Below are 19792 nucleotides of genomic sequence, written 5' to 3'. Positions count from 1 at the left end.
AAGGCTTGTTGGTTTGACAATTTCAGTCGTACATTTACAACAGAATAACGAAGCTTTAAGTAAGTCACAGCTGCGGAAGTTACTTCACATTTCTGCGTTTCCTATCACGACCCTTAAACAGTCACCCGTGTAAAGTGAGTATGGCGGTCCACATACACAAGCTTCTTCATCATTGTGTACTTCAGGTTTATGAGCCGTCAAAGGTACACTCTAGTAATTTGGTTCGAAGCTCGTCGGGCCTGTGGTTTGAACTGGTTCTCCGCTCTGGCCCCTGAGGCAGGAAAAAAACAAAAACATTTCTGTAGAGCCATCAGTTGGCTTGAATTCTCTTGACATATTTCAGTCACTGACAGAATACATTTCCATATTTAAAGATCCATGAAAAATATAAAGAATTCAATTTTTGCATGATACTAACCTAGACTTATATTAAAGCAGTTAGATATTTTCAACTATTAAAAACAAATTGGCTTATTAATAGCTAAGAATAGTCTTAGTCTGGTCCTCAGATTCCAGTTCATTTCAAGTTTCAAGTTTGGTTTGTCACATACATAGTCATACACAGTATAACCCGTAGTGAAATGGTTGGAAAATGGTTTCCAGTCTGCTGCAACAGACGTCCAACCGGCTACAGGCACACGTCTACTACTGATGAGAGTACTGAAGTTCTGGCACCACTTCAGACTCATTCACAGGTGCTGACAGAGCTGTAGCTTTTCTATCAGGATTAAAATAAAACTTGGACATAATGCCTGTTTCGATATATTTAGAACGAACACGTGATTGTACAAGAGGTGGTCTTGGATGTCACTGGGAAGCTCTAATGAGTTGAGGCCCTGATTTATGCTCTTTCTCTAAGAGCTTAAATCAGTCTCTCTTTGTTGTCAGTACACTACATGTACAGTACAGATCCACATGTACAAACATTACTATAGACATTTCAGTTTGACACCACAGCTTAGAAGAACCATCAGAGAATCAAATGATGTATATTTGACTGAGTATGAGAATGCAGAGTGTGTGGGAGGAGCTTAGCCTTTCTGACAGGTAAGAGTAACATACTAATCTTTCCGCAACAGGACGGCCACATATTTTACAAAAAAATGTATCTAATTTTAGAAAAGTATTCACACTATGTACGTACATTGTGGCGTGCTCTCGTGACTAACCTAATGCAGTATGTAGCACAAGGTGCACCAGTGGGACGGGTTGGATTTCCAGGGAGCACACGTGCCATACTGATAATTGTATGTAAGCTGTTCTGTATAAGAGTGTCTGTGAAATGCTGAAAATGTAAAGCAAAGGTTCCTTACTTGTTTTTTGAAGATTTTATTAATCAGCCTGTGTCTATAGGACTCTGGGTTCAGGCTCTTGTTGCGCTGTTCGAGACTTTGTCGAGGTTGAAACTCTCGGTCAAGGTCAGGCGTCCTTGTGCCTCTAGGACCGAATACATTCAGGTCCTTAAAGCATTCAGTCTCGATCATCTATGTGGAAAAGATCAGATGTAGGCCACTAGTCAGATAAGCAACGATGTTTAGGTTTTTAAGCATTAACCTTTGGGAACTTCCTGTCTTGTTCGTACCTCATTTTGCCAAGGGATGGCTATGCTCCCTGTGTTGAACTTAACATAGAAGTCATAGTCCACTTCATCGAGAATCACTCCTTTGACCATAGAGAACTGGTCAATGTCCAAAACATCTTGGCAATAAACAGCTCTTGGCTGCAGGGACAGCGACACAGAGTAAGTCCGCACAAGACTGGATGGATCAGTGGAGGAAGATAACACATCTATATTGCCGCTGTACACAATCGGAGAACTTTTTTTTTTTTTTTTCCAGAGGCCCTGCACTGAAATAATCATGTTTTCATTCTACACATTCAGTTTGGAATTAAACCTTGCAAGCCCACTTTCACTGCACTTTTGTTTTATTATTGTTATTTTTAGTTTTTATTTTAAATACCATTTTTTTCACAGCTGTAGCCTGTATCAACTAGCTACTTACATCTGGCCTAAACGGGGGTGCCAACATTCCGGCTTCCATCAGCCTGAAGTTGATGCCCCTGAAGAACACGTGTGCTTTCACAGCTGATGCACCGCCACCTTGGCACCCCAGTCTCTCCTTTGGATTTTTGGCTAAAAGCTGAGTAAAGCACAGTCCACCACTTACACTTAACACCTTACAGAGATTGATATTAAGTTGTAATAACACTAATAACACTTCTTAAAAAAAAAAAAAAAACCACACGGCTTAATCGCCTTACCCAGATGCCACAAATGTGAAGATAATACAGCAAGGAAAAGAAATCTAAACAAATTTGGTGAAAGTAGGTGTAGTAAGATACACATACTGTCTCGCAGATGGCTTTGGTTTCCTTCGTGAACTGGGGACCATAACGCTCCGATGACTGCATCACTCTCCTCTCCAGCTCCTTCCTGTGCACACGTTCGTTAGGGTCACGGAACGGGGGACTCGCGGTGGTCATCTCATAAATGAGACACCCCAGACCCCACCAGTCAGGACTGTTGCTGTAGCACTCATCATTGATGACCTCTGGAGCTATATGCAGATACAACAGAGATGTTAGTTTATTCCAGTTCATTAATAGTCCCTATAAGGGAAAATCACTTTGCAGCCAGGTGTTATAGACATGGAAAACTTATCTATATACATAAAAACACAAATGCACACAATTATGCATTATATATCATATTTAAAAGTTTATTTAAGAGTATATATTGTGCATACCCATATAACCTGCTGTTCCCACCCTGCCTGAAACAACCCGCCTTTCAGGTAAGATGACTGCTAGCCCGAGGTCAGAGATCCGGATGTGCCCTGTTGGGAATGAGAAAATAAAAGGTCTTTGGGGTGTTTATTACACTTAACTTCTGGGCAGTATTCTGCTTTCCTGAATAATGCTTTTATATTAATTAGACACTATTTTATATGATCACATATCTACAGCTTATTCAAATGAATTTCACAACACCAGGAAATTTCCTTGTGACTGAATAGAGAATGATGCTGGATTACTTGGTACAATAATTATGTAGGTGTCACTTGACGTGTGGTTTATGTACAGTTTAAATGGATGTTAAAATGTCAAAAATACTTTCAACAAATGAAAGTGAAATGAAATGAAAACAAATTTTTAGTATTTGCACAAAATAAAGTGACTGAAACCTAATAGCCATCCTGTTCTACAGGGATGAAGTAAAAATGAGAGCACTCATGCATTCCTGTAAAATCTTGTGAATGATTTTCAGGCAACATACGGCATTCAGTGAGTAAAACTTCCTGTTAATTAATGGTGAAACAATTGAATGCAGTGCAGTGATTTACTTCACCTGTAAGCTCTTCTGCTATATTAAACTGCCATATACAGTGTATGGTGGGTTATGTTCAGTTGCACTCACCATTATCATCCAAAAGAATGTTTTCTGGCTTTAAATCCCTGAAATAAAATTTAAATGGGGTATTCTGAAAATTAGCTTATGGGAAACTAGAAGAAACTAAAGGAATTTGGATAAGTACAATTAATTCTTGGGCCATATAATTTGAACCACTCACCTGTTAACAATGGAGTTCTGGTGAAGGTGGTCTAGACCACACAGGATCTGTGCAGCATAAAACTGGACCCTCTCTTTGCTAAATCCTGGGCTGCCCATGTTATATATGTGGAACTTCAGGTCTCCTCCATTCATTAGAGTCAGCACCAGACAAAGCACCTCCTTGGTCTCGTATGCATAGGCTAAACTGACCTATTACACAACCATAACAGGAATCAATTTTTTGCAAAGGAGGAAGAAGCAGTAAGAGGGACCTGACTGCCACGTGACCATGTGCAGTATTCCCAGAGTGGCTGAATACGCGGTGTAGACTCCCATCTGTGTTCTCACCACAAATCTGCTGTTGACCTTCTCTAGGATCTGCTTCTCGTTGAGAGCCATGATTTCGCCTTTTTGCTTTTTAAGGCGCTTCTTCTCCAGTTTCTTACAGGCATACATTTTGCCAGACGCCCGTGATTGGCAAGCGCATACCTGAGGCAAAAGGCATGCACAAACCGAGTGCAGTTTAATTGTCATCTCTCACCATGTTTATGTAGTGAAAATCAAGAAGTGCATTTTATCGGCGAGAGTGTGTTCTACAGAATATAATGCCACCTGCTGGAGTTCGTGTCGTTCCCAGCATATCGTTAGACAGCTGCAAGGACTACTGTTTCACATGTTTCCTTACCTCACCAAACCCTCCCTTCCCTAAGACCCGGTATTCTCTAAATGTGTCTCTTGTCACTGGCCTCCTGTGGGCAGAAACATTGAGACAAGCTTCACTCTAAATGTCTACAGGGGTCAATCATCTTACTGTACATTTTGGTCATCACGCTAACAGAAATTAACTCTTGTCACTGTGTCACGTACCTTTCCACCATCTTCCATTGCAGAAATCGGTCAAAATACATGCTGTCCTGGTAATCTTTAAACGGGTCTCCACTCAGATAGTCATGGACTGCTCTGTAGCCAGGAAAGCCACAAAGATAAGAAACTCTATTTCATTGTCATTGAAGATTTTACTCTACAGAGAGTAATTAAGAAATCTTTGACGCTCACTTTTGGCAGTCAGTGAAGACATTGTTGAAGATGTTCAAGTCTAGGTTCTGTTTACAGAGTTTCTGGTAGATGTATGGTATCTCCTGTATATAGTTAAGAGACTGAGCACACACATAGGCTAGGTCAAACCTTTATGCTTAAAACTACAGCATGCAGATATAGCACAGACTATACTTCACAAACATGATAACTCAAGAGCCTCTTTCTCCCACTTTTGACCTTCCCACTGCACTAAACGTGTTGCTAATCATTACATAGCATGTACATGTGTATATATTATTTATTCTAAATATACACATTTTCCTGTAGCTACATGTTATATTAAAGCTGCACACTGTTTATTATTTCTATTATTATTGTGTATATGTATATATATACTATGTTACAATAATTATAACACATACCACTGTTGCACTGATATTGTCTATAGTCCCAATAGTCCACCATGTTGTATACCTGCTGCTATTTTACACTGTCACTTTCATTGTGCTCCATATCACTAGTCAGTGCATATCACTAGGAGATGGGGTGGCACTTGGGCTATTGTGTTTAATATAGTAATGGTTTGATTGGAATTCTACCTTTAACTTTAATTATTCTTTGCTGGAGCTGTTGTATCATCAGAATTTCCCACATGGGGAGTAAGAAAGGAAATCTTGTATGGATAAAAGATTCTGAAGATCACATTTATTCCAGTGAGTTGGTGTCAGTACTGGTTTGGTACTGATTCTGAGATCAGTCTCTGATTCTGAGTATTTCCGAGTATTAGCCAGTTGTACTCGGTTAGTTACCTTTTGGTTGAAATACTTTGCAATAATTTCTTGGCCATGACTCATCAGGTTCTCATCTGGTGTCACTTCATGCTTTTCCTAAACAACAGCAAACAGAGTCAGAATTTTGGTGTTAAGTTTTCAGTACTTGTTAGTACTGGTAATCCTACCTAAAAAAATGGAATAAACTTCAAAACAATGGTGGAAAAACAGTAAATTGAAAAGGGGGCAAGATGACACTGGGCCACATCCAGTCAGGCACTGTATAGAAGGTAATACCGTTGCATCCAAGAAGTTAATGCAGCATTTGAGGTGTGGCTTAGTCTCGCAGAACATGCGGAATAGAGCCTTTCCAATAGGCTGTTGTACACACAAGCTGTAGTAGTCCCGTTCTGTAACACAGCACACTGCACTGATAAGAACCCCTCCTGCACTTTAGTGAGGCAACTCCTCTGTCATCTGGTAATGGGTATTAGTGACCTATACGTTTTGTTTTTTTTTACTGAACTGGACTGTAGTGTTTTTTGTGGTTCAGAAACTCACCAATGCTGTTCTCCAGCTCAGCACACTGGTTAATATGGGGGAAACGCAGAAACTCTTTCCATCTCCTGCTTCTTCCCTTGTGTTTGCCACAACTGCCTTCATTGACAAACAAGAGAAGATTATTCAGTGTTGTTTAACATTTCCCTGTGTCTCTGATGACCAGTGCCATGCTGATATTTCACAATGTCAGTCCATGGCAGTGCTAGACCATCAGCTCTCAGCAAGTGCCCTAACCCTTCAATATCCTGCAAAATTTAGCTCTTGACCTTATCTGCTTCTATTATATAGTGGTCTCCTTGTGTTTTGAAGTGAAAGTGTGTTGTCTGTGCACATCTGGTATGAAAGCTGTTCCACTTCTGGAAGAATCACCTGTCCATGCCTAATCTTAACCACTGACTGCAATCATAATCTTTGTGCATTGTAGGATGACCAGCAAGTGGTAACTCTGAAATTCCTGGTGCATGTATAATCAATGGAGATGCCTTTAAAAAAAATTACTAAAGCTTATTTTTCCTAAGTAGCCACCCTAGTCATATCCCAACAAGGACTGGCAATTACATAATTTAGTGGAAAGTGTAAACATACTTGGAAATTTTGGTTGACCTACTGATTATCTATTGATATTCTACTGAGATGTGAAGACTAGCAACATCTCACAAGTATATATGTGCACTTATCCATTTCTTATTGGCCAAATCTGCTGCAGCATCAACATTATCCCCACTTCTGCTTTACCTTAGTTGGGTTAAACTGGGCTCTCTGTCTTCTTTTAATGTCTGTTTAGAGTTATTTTTCATGGCCAGTGTAACTACCCCTATGTCTGCTGTTTTGACCTCTCCTGCACGTCTTATAAACGTTTACTACATTAAGATGACCTACCTTGCTCTGATGCTGCACACCCGGTGCTCGTTTGCTCATGTCCTTATTGGTATGCAGCCTATATGTCTGAGAGTGTGCGCAGCACATATTGCAGCTCTTTTGTAGGCTACTTTGCTAACTTGTTCAGTTTATTTCCCATCTGGAATCAGGCTTTAGGATGTGTGCAATCTGCTTTTGGATTTACCACTGCTAGCACATTGTTTACTGTTATACTCTCCTGACTAGGTCTATTACTAAGTGTTCAGAGGTGTTGGAGGGTTTGCAGGATAACTGCAGGGTGACTGTTGGCACGCTGTGGCACTTCCTTTGATTTTAATTCTAATATGTTCCTGAATCTAAGAAAGTGCCTATAAGGAAGAGTATATAGTTTATATTTGTGTTAAGAAATTGATGGAAGTCCTCTTTCCATGCTTGCCTGTGCTAGAAAACCTTTTGGGACTGTTTAAAAGAAAAATAAATATCCTAAAACCAATTTCCCGATGTGGCATGTTCAGACTTTCAGACTTTCCAATGGCTGACTTGTGTGTGACGTGTTCAAAGCAATACATCCTAACCACCAGGAAGAAATAGAGCAACCAACAAAAACCTTTCTAAAAATACATGTGCAACGTTGTCCTGTGAAGGTAGTTCAAATCTGCTTAAAATGCCTACAGAGATATGTGGAAGACACACAGGTTTGCAGAAGTGTCCAAATAAGGGCTACTGTCCATGTGCACCATCTTTATTATACACTGCCAGTGTGTAGTTCACATGCATCTCTTGTTATCCTCTACTACCAAAACGAATGCAGGTTAAAAATAGATGTGCGGAATAAGGTACATGGAGGACATAGGCTATTGCTATTGAGATGTGTGTGAAAGTCACACCTGTATTCCAGTTCATTGGGTTTTTTTTTTTTTTTTCGTTTGCTTGTTTTACACCGAGAGGAGGTGCATGTGGTTTCACTTTCTAAGACTAGTCTGCATTCATTGAGTCTTCCTGTTAGAGAAGGTGTTGCCTTAGAACAAAACATAAGGAAAAACCCTTATGTAGTGATGTTTCAAGCAATAATTACCATAAAACTGATTACTTGTTCAATGTCTTGATAATGATTGATTATTAACATGATTGATATTAGAACATTTTATTGTAGATTACAAATCACATAAGAGGAGTGACTGAGCTGAAAGCTCTGCTGTCATATTTTGTATGTTGTTTTTACAAGTCTAAGTGTTTAGTGTTTTTCACCTGGATACCAAACATGTGTGTGTGTTTGTGTGTGTGTGCATGTGTATTCGGTCTGGGATTTTTTTCAGGCTCATATATCATATATATCAATATAGAGTTTTAAATATCAATTTAAATATATATTCCCCACTCGCCCTCCTCGAGGCCGTCTTTTTCCTTTAAGCTTGGGTCCTTGGGCCTGGGTTTCTGAGGATCCTGCAGATGATCTGAGGTGTTCCTAGGACTGCACTGTTCTGGACAGAGATCTCAGATGTTCCTTGGATCTGATGGAGCCATTCTCCCAGTATTGTTTGTTTTATAAACAGGACATTGCAACTGTAAATCTCTAAATCTAAGGTGAGATGAAATATGCACTGCTAGCTCTCTTTTGACAGCTTGCTAAAAAATATTTCCTCAGTCTTATTTCCACAGCTCACCCGACAGGTTTTCTAATTTTAGCTCTCGTACAGCCGATAGGCACAATCTCTACCAGCCAGCGCAACTAGAGGAGACAAACTTGTTTGGGAACTACGGATCCCAGAGCCGTACCTGTTTATGACGTGTTTGATTGGGCATGGACGCATAGAAAACAATGTAGAAAAAATGTAGAATGTGTTGTTTTTTACCTTTTTGGCCCCCGCTGAAATGTAGGCCCAGATAAAGAACTCGGAATAGAAATGCTGGATAACTTATATCTGTGTATCTTTGGCAATGTTTACAGTGGTGGTATGATTTTGAATTGTGGGGGAAAAAGCTTCTCCAACATCGGTCTTTAATATGTAACATTATGCAATAAGGATTTCCAATGCCAATTCTACTTGACAATAAATAAGCTTTCGATGCACCATAAAGTATTTCTGAAACAGTGTGCTGTAGGATTCGAGGCACAACTGATTCTAGCCCACCACTCTTACACTGAAAAAATAAGCTAATTCTCAACTATATACGTATGCCATTTGTTAGAGTCTCCAGAGAGCAACGGTGTAAGATGTATGTGATTTGATATTTCATGCAATTAATTAATGCTTTTATATCTTCTACAAGATAAATTAAAATGAAACATGCCTTACCTTCTCTAGCTTTGATCAGTGCAGTGTTTGCTACCATGGACTCAATCTCCATCACTGCTACGTATCATCAAACTTCAAGACCCCAGTAAATAAGGAATATACTGAATCACATTTGTGCATGCGTTAAGGTAGCCTACATTTAGTTTCATACTCCCAAAAAAGTGATCATTGTGACCATTTTGTTGACTGCTTGTTGCCAGGACTAAAGTGTATCTCTAAAGAGCCTGTCTCCGTATGGACTGAAAGTTGTGGAGCTTGCTTTTTCTTCCTTCAGCAGTAACTTTTAAACTTAAGTTACAGGTTTTGCCTGAAGGAAGATAAAAAGCCCCGACTGCGTCAGTCACTGTCAGACGTCATTAGGACTGTAGTAACGCCCGCTGGAATAAACAAACAAACAAACAAATAAAAACTATTCAGTTGGCTTATAGTCCATTAAAATATCACCAAGCTATTCTTCTGTAGATCAGGTAAATTGGGTTATTATTTGTTATTTTTCTGGAGAATATTATACTTATAAAACGTGAGATAATATATTTTATTAACCTAATCGATCATTTTATTCATCTGGAAAATTACTAATTATACTTGGCTAGTCTATTATCAATGTCAAAATAAGATCATTACAGAAGATATCTTCAGTTTTTGGAGAAGCGCCTTAATATCCCAAGTCTTGTGTAGTTTACTTTGAAGTTTGACGTTTGGGAAATTGTGAAGTGTCTCGATGTCGCCATCATCTGCTGCACCGTAGGATACGGAAAGGATTCAATCAGCCTGCCACAACTAAGGCTAAACAAAAATAATTATGTTAAATTATTATTATCATCTTATTAATTTCCTTTAATTTACTATTGTATGCACACTGAACATCAACGCCCACGAACGAAATGTAGTCCGATGTATGAGATGAGAGAATCCTCAACACAGCCAGAGCTCTGAGCAGGGAAGCGTGTGGGGTCGATATCCATGTCCAAGCGGGCCTGGGGTTCAATTCGTGTAGCCAATCAGTGACGAGTACGGGGATACCCTGTTTTTATTGGTCTACTTCATCAATCCGGGTTCCATCGTGAAGCCCGTTTAGTATCCGAAAGGTACCAATATGGCGGAGGTAAGCTTGAAAAAAAAGATGGGCTAAGCTACACATATTTAATGTTAATTTCTCTTCTTGTTTGCTCTTATATCGAACAATTCGCATATGATTATTACGGTGAACATCTTACTTTCAAGAAACGTAGATTTTGTGTGGAAAATAATAGCAGTTGTCGCGAAAAAGATGACTAAATGCTGATCGGGTTTCCTTTCGTCGGTTTTAGGCCGTCAGTTCGCTAGCTGCTTAGCCGGTTAGCTGTTAGCTAGCCCGGTTAGCTTGCCTGGCTAACGCTGCCGTTTAGAACAGTTGTTCTGCTGCTAGCTAAGATAACAGCGTAGGAGGGTTCATCTTTTGAATGGTGTAGCCGTTTTTGGCTCTACCTAGCCGTGATTGCAACATCAATTATATTTTTTAAATCTGCATATTCAAGCGTGTGCGGTGCGAGGTAACGATATAAATTGAACGTGTACAGTTGTATGTAAGAGCGCTTTACTTAGTAATAATATAATGTTTTTGATGCATGCATTAGACGAAGGTTGGCTTGCTGTAATAGCTAGCTGGCTGGATTGCCTCGGGAAAGTGACGACATCAGTTCGGGAAAGCGTCTATCTTAACTGTAATAATGATGATATCTGTCTGGCTGGCTGTTGTATTTGTATTTATGGCACAGTAACACACCCTCACAGATCATTTGAATGGTCTTAAATGATGATTTGACTTTACAGCAGTGTTCTCGAACTTGGAAGCTAGTTTTTTTAGTGATTAGTAATCAAATGTGGAATAACTTCCATGCACGGACATTCCTTTCTTGGATGGAGTTCAGATAAGGCTCAAGTTAAATGTGTTTCTACAGAGCATATCCGTTTCATTTAAAATGTTGCTTGCGTTTCCTGAAATCTTTTCCCTCCTTTTATGTTGCAGGCTTCCTTAGGAAGTACAAGCCCAGGTAAATTATTCTATACCTAGAAATTCAACTTAATTATTTATTTTTTAGGGTGCAAAATTGTGATTTGGATGTTACACAATGACTCCATAACTCATCTGCATATTTTGTCAATAAGCTTAATTGTCCGTATTATTTGCAGTTGGCTCTTTGTCATCGGAGGATCACGACTTTGACCCAACGGCAGACATGTTGGTCCATGACTATGATGATGAGCATACGCTAGAGGAAGAGGAGATGCGCGAAGGAGAGTCAAACAGCAGCTCGGAGATCGCAGATCTGGAGAAGGTAACGTCTGTTTCGTCACTGCAGAAGCAGATTCTCTCGTCTCTATAAGTGTTGAGTCTGGTTAACCAAAATGTCATTTGTCAGGAGGGTAACATGCCTTTGGAAGAGCTGCTGGCCCTGTATAGGTATGAACCATCAGTCAGCACTGCTGGAGGTTCGAGTGCGGACAGCTCCTCAGTTGAACTGACAGATGACTTGCCTGACATGACGTTAGACAAAGTAAGTTACCATTGCAATGCTGTAGTTTCTGAGGGTTTCCTTTTGTTGTTTTTTAATATTAATGTACATTTTTATATATTAATATATTTAATGTTATCTGTTTCTGACTTGGTTTCGATCAGATGAATGAATGTCTAAATAATGCTTTATGATCATATTTGACACAATTTAAACTGGATACAAGGAGACATCAGTAAAGTCATTAATTGAATGTTTATTCCCCTTTTTAAATGCAATTATAAAATTCCCTTTTTTGTTGGCCAGGAGGAGATAGCTAAAGATCTGTTGTCTGGTGATGATGAAGAAACCCAGTCCTCTGCAGATGATCTCACGCCGTCAGTGACATCACATGAAACCACCGATTTCTTTCCCAGAACTCTTCGCTGTAAGTTCTGTTATTGTTTAATAGGTATAATATGTTTTTACAGCATGTCATTTTGATTAAAAAACAGGTTTGACTTATCTCGAGTGGTGCTCTGACAGGTCATCTTAGATTTGAGTGAAATGAAAGAGTTTTTCTGGAGCGACATGTTACGAGCAGGTGGCCATCTGGTTGGTATTGGTTGTGGGCTGTGTTGTCTGTATTTTGGATTCGGGCAAATCTTTGGTGGGTACCATGCCAGAGCCTGTGAGTAGCTGAACAGACCTGACGATGAACTGTAGTTTCCTTGGGGCAGGGTGTTTGCAAGCCAAAGCAGATGATGATGGAAAATGCAGCATTTCAGGTAGTACTCCCCTGTGATGGTTAATGCTGAGCTTTTTCCGTTGGCACAGAATGTGCATGCATTACACTGCTGTTTACATAAAGATAATTGCATTCTTGTTTGAGAGTGGAAATATAAAAAAAAAGGCTAGAGAAAATCTGAAGCTCCTTCCTACATTAATATGGTTGATCTTATGGGGTGTATTTGCAAAAGTGTAATTCTTGCTTATTTTATTGAGTTCCAAATTAGTGACATGAGATTTTCAGCCTCTATTTCCTACTTTTTGTCAATGTAGTTGTGATTTGTGCGTAATTTTACATGAATAGTAATAAATTTTAACTCAGTTACTTTGATGGATCACAGATGTTTCTGGAATCATAAATGGGAGAGGGCACGCTGCCACCATAGTCATCAGTGTTGATAGTGACACAGTCAGTGTGATTGGGGGGAGAAACGACCCTTCCACCACAGTTCTGATTGGTTGAGCCTGTTTCAGGAGTTTTACTGTAGAAGTGGTCCTCTGCAATATAACCTGGGTGGAAAAATCCAGAAGCCAAGACTATTAAATTGTAAATTAATTTGTGGACATGAATGGTGTGCATTTGTTCATGGGAGTTTGCTCATGGAGGTGTTGGATGTTGAACTGAATTCTACCAACAGGATTGTGTACATCTAGAGTTCAAAGCCAGCAGCACACTGGTCATCCATTATTTTTCCTCTGTGCATACTGTAGGGGGCTTGAGGTTGGAGACGATAGCTTGGTTTACATGCCAAATGTTTTGCCAGTCCGACTGATTTCATTTTGGTTATAGATTAAGACTGGGCTGTTTGTACGCACACACTACCCAACAATCTGATAAATCTCAGTTTACATGCACAGTACAAGTAATCGGACCCAAATTACACACATGTGTAGTGCACCACTTGGTGTACGTGGTACCATGACAGTGAGCAGCATGTGAGTCCAGTCATAGCGAGATGAGCAGTAGTGTATTACCTGAGTTTTCTGTTTTCAGAAGCAGCGAGAGGTGGACTACATGTCCTGCAACATTGTGACATTCTCATGCTTTTATAGATTTTATAGATTTTCTCTTATGCTTGACTGAACAGTTTGTTATTGCGAGGTTTGCATCCGTCCGTCCTGCTGACTCTTTTCAAGTTTGAAGAATAAACTTTGTATCCCCTGCAGACCAGTTCCTGGCTTGTTATAATGCAAATTCGTATGCAGAGAACATTCTCAAAGTTTCTGATTATGAATGTTATCAGATACAGGCATTTACATGGCTATTATTTTTATTGAATTAATTATGTACTGGATTACCCACCTCTTTCAGTCAGGTAGGAACTGTATTCGTAGTGGCCTCAGAAGTAGTCTATTCTGATTTAGGTGTTCACATGGACATTTTATTCTGATTGAGCTATTAATCGGATTCTTAACAGATTATCAGGCTGCATGTAAATGTAGCCAATGATCGACAAGGTAGGGGCATGATATGATTTCCTTTGTGTGAGCAGAAGAGATATGGAGTCATTGGCTGAAGTCGTTTCTCTTTTTTTTTTTTTTTTTTTTTTTACTGTGACCTTATTAGACAATTTAAGATGGTTAAGCAATAGTGTATTTATGGGAGGTTGAGTATAACATGAAAGGCACCTTGCTGTGGGAAAAGTGGCAGTATTGTTTGAAATAGTGCACTAATGTCATCTAATATGCAAACTCATTCTTTCTGTTTTTGCAGCTAACACTATTTATGATGGAGACAAGGAGTCTGAAGGCGAAGAGGAAGGTCTGAACACTGAGGACTCACGAAAGGTGAGAAGGCTGAAAATGTTTTTGACGTCCACCTTCATTTGGTTTATTATTAGGTTCTTTGCATTGTTGCAGCAAATGTCTTTCTTATAATGGAGTGTGCATTAAATATTTCATCTTGCTTAAACAGGAAATCATGGTTGGATCTCAGTACCAGGCTGAAATTCCCAGTCTTAGCTGCTACAGTGTACATGAGAAGGGTAAGTTGCTAAATTTACATAAATTGTAACAGTCAATCCTGGATTTTTTAACATATTTTGTGTCATATTTTGGATAAGATGCGAAAGTGTGCAGTTATCATGAGGTCTTGTATTGTGAAATGTGGAATAGTACATGATGATAAAACCAGGCATTTGTGGTGAAGATGAGTAAGCGCCATAGTCACATGTCATAATTAAACTACTCACATTAAATAATTGACATTTGGTGTTCAGTTCAAAATGGTTTCTTTCAATCTCTAGTTTATGAAGTTGAAGATCAGTTACTGTGGCGACCAGATATGTTATCAGAGGCAAAAGTGAAAGACTTCCTGCACAAGGCCACCCTGTCGAGTGCTGATGGGGCTGTGGGCAGAGATGGAGAAGGTCTAGTTAAAGACAACGAACAGGTACAATTCACAATGTCCTTTAGTCCTGCTTTGGGGTAAATCTTTTGACTTTATAGGCTTTCATGCATGAGGGACCCATGTTTCAGTCAAATCCTTTGCTGCCTTTAATAATACATTAGGATAATTTTGTAGAATCGAAATTTGCAAAAGTTTCTAATTGATGCCTCTGTTTCCTGTAGGCTTTGTATGAGCTCGTTACGTGCAATTACAACGTGCATGAAGGTCTTGAGCGCTATCGGAGCAATAAAAAGTCTTCAAAGGGTATGTTGGTACCCATGTCATTATGCAAGGTTCTTGAGTGTTCGATAGAGCTCCAGAATGATACTTACTCTCCTTTCCTTCCAGATGAAATGCTCCCGTGGTCTGAAGAAGAATGTAGGAACTTTGAACATGCTCTTTTATTGTATGAGAAGAACTTCCATCTCATTCAGAAGCACAAAGTAAGTGAATGTGGCAGAGGTTGCTGTTTCAAGCCCCACCACTGCCAAGTTGCCACTGTTGGTCCCCTGAACAAGACCCTTAACCCTCAGTTGCTCAAGTTGTACTTATTCATAATTGTAAGTCACTTTGGATAAAAGTGTCAGCTAAATTCCTTAAATGAATGTCTTGTTTTGGTGGATTTGGGCTGGGATTTCCCAGGTAGACATTGAATTATTTTTTTCTCTTCTCTTCTCTGTGTTTTTCAAGGTGAACACGAGGACTGTAGCGGAATGTGTCGCATTTTACTACATGTGGAAAAAGTCGGAACGGTTTGACTTCTTCGTCCAACAAAACCGGTTTGGGAAGAAGAAGTTCAGCAGCTATCCTGGTGTAACGTGAGTTTCTTACATGATCATTCTGGTGTGAAAACATTAGCCGTTGAGATGAGAAATTTGAGGAAAATGATTAAAAACCTGGTGTTTGTGACTAATCTCTATAGAACAATGTCAAGAACCTTTGGTGAGGAAAGGTTGAGGGTTGACCCCTCTCCATTTTGCATTTTGGCCCCTCAGGGACCTGATGGACCGTCTAGTGGACGAAGCTGAGGGTCTGGTGGACGGTTCGGGATCGGTCTGCTCCAGCAGTGGTGGCAGGATGGAGTCCTCCGACCAGCAGATCAACATTCTCAATTCCATTACTGCCAGCGACCTCTCCGGTGAGTCTGCCACACCATAAAGTCCAGTTTACCCCAGAAGCGCTGCAGTGAGTGCGGCAAGCCCAGCTACTCAACGATGCTTGCCACGGTGGTCCACATGTATAACGACTCAGTGCAAAATATTGCCACAGTGACAACAGGAAGGGTATGAGCTTAATGGTAGCCTACTCCCATAGGAATGATGATCAAATATCTATTAACACCTCGGTAACGGTTAAAGTGTTATCCCGTGTGGTATAATCTAAGAACAGCTTCTGTTCGGAGGGGTTTTGTGAAAGTTTTCCTTTGAAAAAATTACTGATATAGTAACATTTTAGAAAAGTTAACTCCTAAGCTAGTTCTCCCTCAAGGTATGTATTAATACTCTTAAGTAAAAAGATGGCTATTCGCTTAGGATAGCTGTTTTCTGTTTTGTTTATGGGCCTAGATTGCAAGATATAGCAGGAATATTTATTTAATTTTGTACTGTTTCTAATTAGAAACTGTTGGTTTGTCACATGTGGCATGCAAAAAAAACGTTCATGAGCATTTACCACTGCAGTGGCATGTACCACACGCAGCTGGTGTGAAAGGTTACATTGATTAATGCTGTGATGAAACCAGGTCCCTCCTGCAGGCAGAGACTTGACTGTGATTAAATCCCTTTATCACTTTCAACAGCCCTAACCAGCAGCGTGGCGTCAGTGTGCAACCCTGGAGACACCAGCTGCCTGGATTCCTACAGCTTCTCACCGCTGGATGGTCTTCACCGCGGACCCCTGGGCCACGATGAACCCCTCGGCTTCTCCAGCAATGGCGACGGCGAGTGCCTCAACCTGCTGGACGCTGGCTTCTACCATTCAGACCTGGGACAGCTGGGCGTGTGCGGCGAGGGCTGTGAGAGACCCGCAGCCAAGCGGCTTAAGATGGGCCTATCTGAGCCCTTCCTGAACGAGGTGGGCGGTCGCACTGTGGGCATGGATTTTGAGGGCCACGCCCACCACATCACCAGTGCTAAAATGGCCGTCTCCGTCACTGACTTTGGCAGTCTGTCGGCCAGCGAGGCCGGCGGGTACATGGGAGGCCACGGCCGGCACCAGCACACGGCGCTGCAGTCCGAGTGACTTCATCGCCTCCCTGCCGGCACCTCTGGTGGTTGAGCCATGTACATAGCCCCTCACTGGAAACTGAAATTCTTTCGTCGTTGTTTTTGGGTTTTTAATCATGTACATGTGCGTGTATATATGTACAGATTCCTTTTTTTACTATGACATCAGTGATGTCTTATTGTACAGATCTTAATCTTGAGTTCTCAAGAGTTAATACAGCCATTTATTTTCAGTCTGGAATATTTTGGAAAGTGTCATATGTATCTTGTCCGAATACTGTGGAAGCTGAACTTGTGGTAGGAGTGAAAGGTCTGCACTTTCGCTTCATGTCAGTAGTTCCCACAAAAGTCGCAGAAATGTCTCATCCACTTTCCCCTTCCACCAATGACGAGGTGTCTGTTTTGTGGTGACTGACTGACTGCCAGAGCAAGGCAGGGCAGACCAGTACCTGTGCCTGGCCTCAGCTCACATAGCTTTTATGTGACGACACCAAATGGAAATGAGTTTTATTTGGAGCAAAATGTTTTTTGTTTTTGTTTTTTGTAAATGGAGCCATTGTGCATCCTAAAGGAACACTTTTCAAAATGGAACAGCAAGTACCAGGGGAAGTTCATCTCATCGTCAATGTACATTCAAGTGGCACTGCAAAGCATTAGTCACTTACTTGTCAAAAAGAAGATTCCAGTTCCTCAGAAATTACTTTATATATGGGCAGTTGAGCTTTATTGTAGCTGCAACAAAGATTTGTAGATTTATATAAATGATCAGTAATTATGATCGTCATTTCCCCCCCCCCCCACCCCCCTTTTGAGTGCTTCACAAGATCTTTTTGGCTGTCGGAAGGAGAAAACTGCGATAAAACAATTTTTTTTTTTTTTTTTTTTTTAAATCATTTATTTATGCTCTTTCTACGCTCCATTTTGCATCTTGCTTTGTAATCACATGGTGGTTGATTCATGGGGGGGGGGGGTATTTATTGTTATACATACCATTGGACTGCATATTGGTCACTGTGGTGCGAACCGAAGCTGTACTCTTAATATTATTTTGAAAAGTGTGAATTTCTGGCATGAGATCAGTTATGTCCCTGTTCTGTTTTCATAGCGTGACCCTTTATTTGAAGTGTGATGGTTTGCATGGATATCTTTAGCAAGGTTTGCGACAAATTGTTACAGGTGTTATTTGGGACATTTTGTGTTTCTGTCAAGAATTGGCTCATCCCAAGGTGTGCGTGCATGTGCACGCAGGTTCACTGCTTCATGTAACTCCTACCCTTCTCACTGCCAGGGTTTGTTGCAAGATGTGGTATGAAAGATTTCAGTTAGAGACGTTGTGCTCAAAACAGAAGAACCGACTATGTTTCTAAATGGTCCACAAAGGGATTCCACTGTTGACCTAAATTTATCTATGCATTTATTACAGTAATTTAGACTTAGACATGGTTGTCAGTTACCTTATTTGAACAAACAAGAATGACTGACTAATTGTGTGTTCACAAAATGTAAATCCATGAATGATTAAGTGTGTGTTTGTCTAGGCTGACCATGAACAGAACAAATTTTTAGACTTTTCATCTTTTGTCAAGTGTTCTTGTTTGGTGAGCATGTTCTGGCACTGTTGTTCATCACCCTTACTGACATGATCAAGTGTATTTACCTCAATATGGTTTTCCTTTGTGAACTCTTACGTACTCTTACATGGCAATAATTTGTAAATATGTACAGACACCAACATAACCTTCCCACTTTCTCTTCCTTGGCAAACAGACTTGAACCTTAAAACTGAAATCTGTGCTTTTGAGTCTGTAATTTAAGTATTCCACAGAAATGCCTTTAATTGCTTTACCATTTAGCTGATAATATATATATTTTTTGTTGGTTTTGCTTTACAAGAGATTCGCTTAAGAAAAGAGTTATTTATTTATTTATTTATTCACTTAAACTGCGAGTGGGTGTGGTGTGTTCAGTGTGCAGTAGAGGGTGTGTGAAGCCAAGCTGTCCACGGTGGCTAGCGCGGCTCAGAGACGTGCTCTTGGCGCATCAGTACAGGCTGTATGTGCTTGGTCTTCACACAGTATTATAAAGTCTTGGGGGTTAATGATCTATGTGGAAGGAAGAATGTTTGCTGGTTAAGGCAAGGCCCTATTTGCAGTGTTGCCTTAACACTTGTTGCTTATTTAAAAAAAAAAAAAAAAAAAAAAAAAAAACCTTGCATGTTAAATCTACCTGGGAAAACACTTCTAAAGACGATGGCCTGGGAGAAAACAAAGCTTTTTGCCGTTTTTATGGTCTGGGGTCCTTATAGAGGATTTTAAGACTGGCAAGAAATGGTGCATTGCAGAAGAGTGACCCAAGGGTGGTTCATGCTCTGTAAAATTGTTTCCTGTATGTAAGGCCAGAATTCTCAATTATGTTTTTGTTTTTCATTACATACTTGAAGGATGTGTATTGATATCATTTAATACACTTAAAACAATATTCTCAATTTAAGTCCTGTAGGTTGTGCAATCAATTTCTCCTGTCCCTCCCAGGATTGAACAGAGCTTTAGGAAATTGTGTTGGTGAAGTAACTTATTCATGTCCAAAGTTTGTATGAAAAGTACTAGCTTAAAATTGTTGTAAATGTAGTGATGGTTGTTTGCTTGCAGGGGCAAAAATTTAAATGTAAATTTAAAAACCCTCCTTATCAGAATAATGTTATGTTTTTGTTTAGTAAACAGTCATTTTTCATGCATTTACTTTTTGTGCTGGGGAAAAGAAAAGCATTACCATAAATTTTCCTTTGACACTTGTTTTGGTGTAAAGAAATTATAGTATTAAATAGACAATCAAACAGCA

General features: G+C 40.0%; 2 protein-coding genes across 2 annotated transcripts; one reads left to right on the top strand and one right to left on the bottom strand.

Annotated features, from left to right (window-relative positions):
• Positions 1 to 135: 135 nt before the first annotated feature.
• On the bottom strand, positions 136 to 9333 carry grk5 (G protein-coupled receptor kinase 5). The gene is made up of 16 exons (XM_081702439.1): positions 9078 to 9333; positions 5923 to 6018; positions 5659 to 5771; positions 5401 to 5478; positions 4610 to 4710; positions 4421 to 4513; positions 4239 to 4302; positions 3902 to 4042; positions 3573 to 3763; positions 3419 to 3456; positions 2748 to 2837; positions 2350 to 2558; positions 2004 to 2141; positions 1583 to 1720; positions 1314 to 1484; positions 136 to 271 (listed from the first exon to the last, which is right to left on the bottom strand). The coding sequence occupies exons 1-16, from the start codon at positions 9127 to 9129 to the stop codon at positions 188 to 190; spliced, it is 1797 nt and encodes a 598-aa protein (XP_081558565.1). The 5' UTR covers positions 9130 to 9333; the 3' UTR covers positions 136 to 187.
• Positions 9334 to 10062: 729 nt separating this feature from the next.
• On the top strand, positions 10063 to 19737 carry mier3a (mesoderm induction early response 1, family member 3 a). The gene is made up of 13 exons (XM_027020271.3): positions 10063 to 10182; positions 11086 to 11110; positions 11250 to 11395; positions 11480 to 11614; positions 11879 to 11999; positions 14055 to 14128; positions 14256 to 14325; positions 14587 to 14732; positions 14912 to 14993; positions 15078 to 15172; positions 15420 to 15547; positions 15725 to 15867; positions 16528 to 19737. The coding sequence occupies exons 1-13, from the start codon at positions 10174 to 10176 to the stop codon at positions 16968 to 16970; spliced, it is 1617 nt and encodes a 538-aa protein (XP_026876072.2). The 5' UTR covers positions 10063 to 10173; the 3' UTR covers positions 16971 to 19737.
• The last annotated feature ends 55 nt before the right edge of the window (positions 19738 to 19792 follow it).

The sequence above is a fragment of the Electrophorus electricus genome, chromosome 19, assembly GCF_041902795.1.
Source record: "Electrophorus electricus isolate QZ-2024a chromosome 19, ASM4190279v1, whole genome shotgun sequence".
In the NCBI taxonomy this organism is placed as follows: Eukaryota; Metazoa; Chordata; class Actinopteri; order Gymnotiformes; family Gymnotidae; genus Electrophorus; species Electrophorus electricus.
The sequence above is the reverse complement of the archived record's forward strand: the minus strand, read 5'-3'. Positions and strand labels throughout refer to the sequence as shown.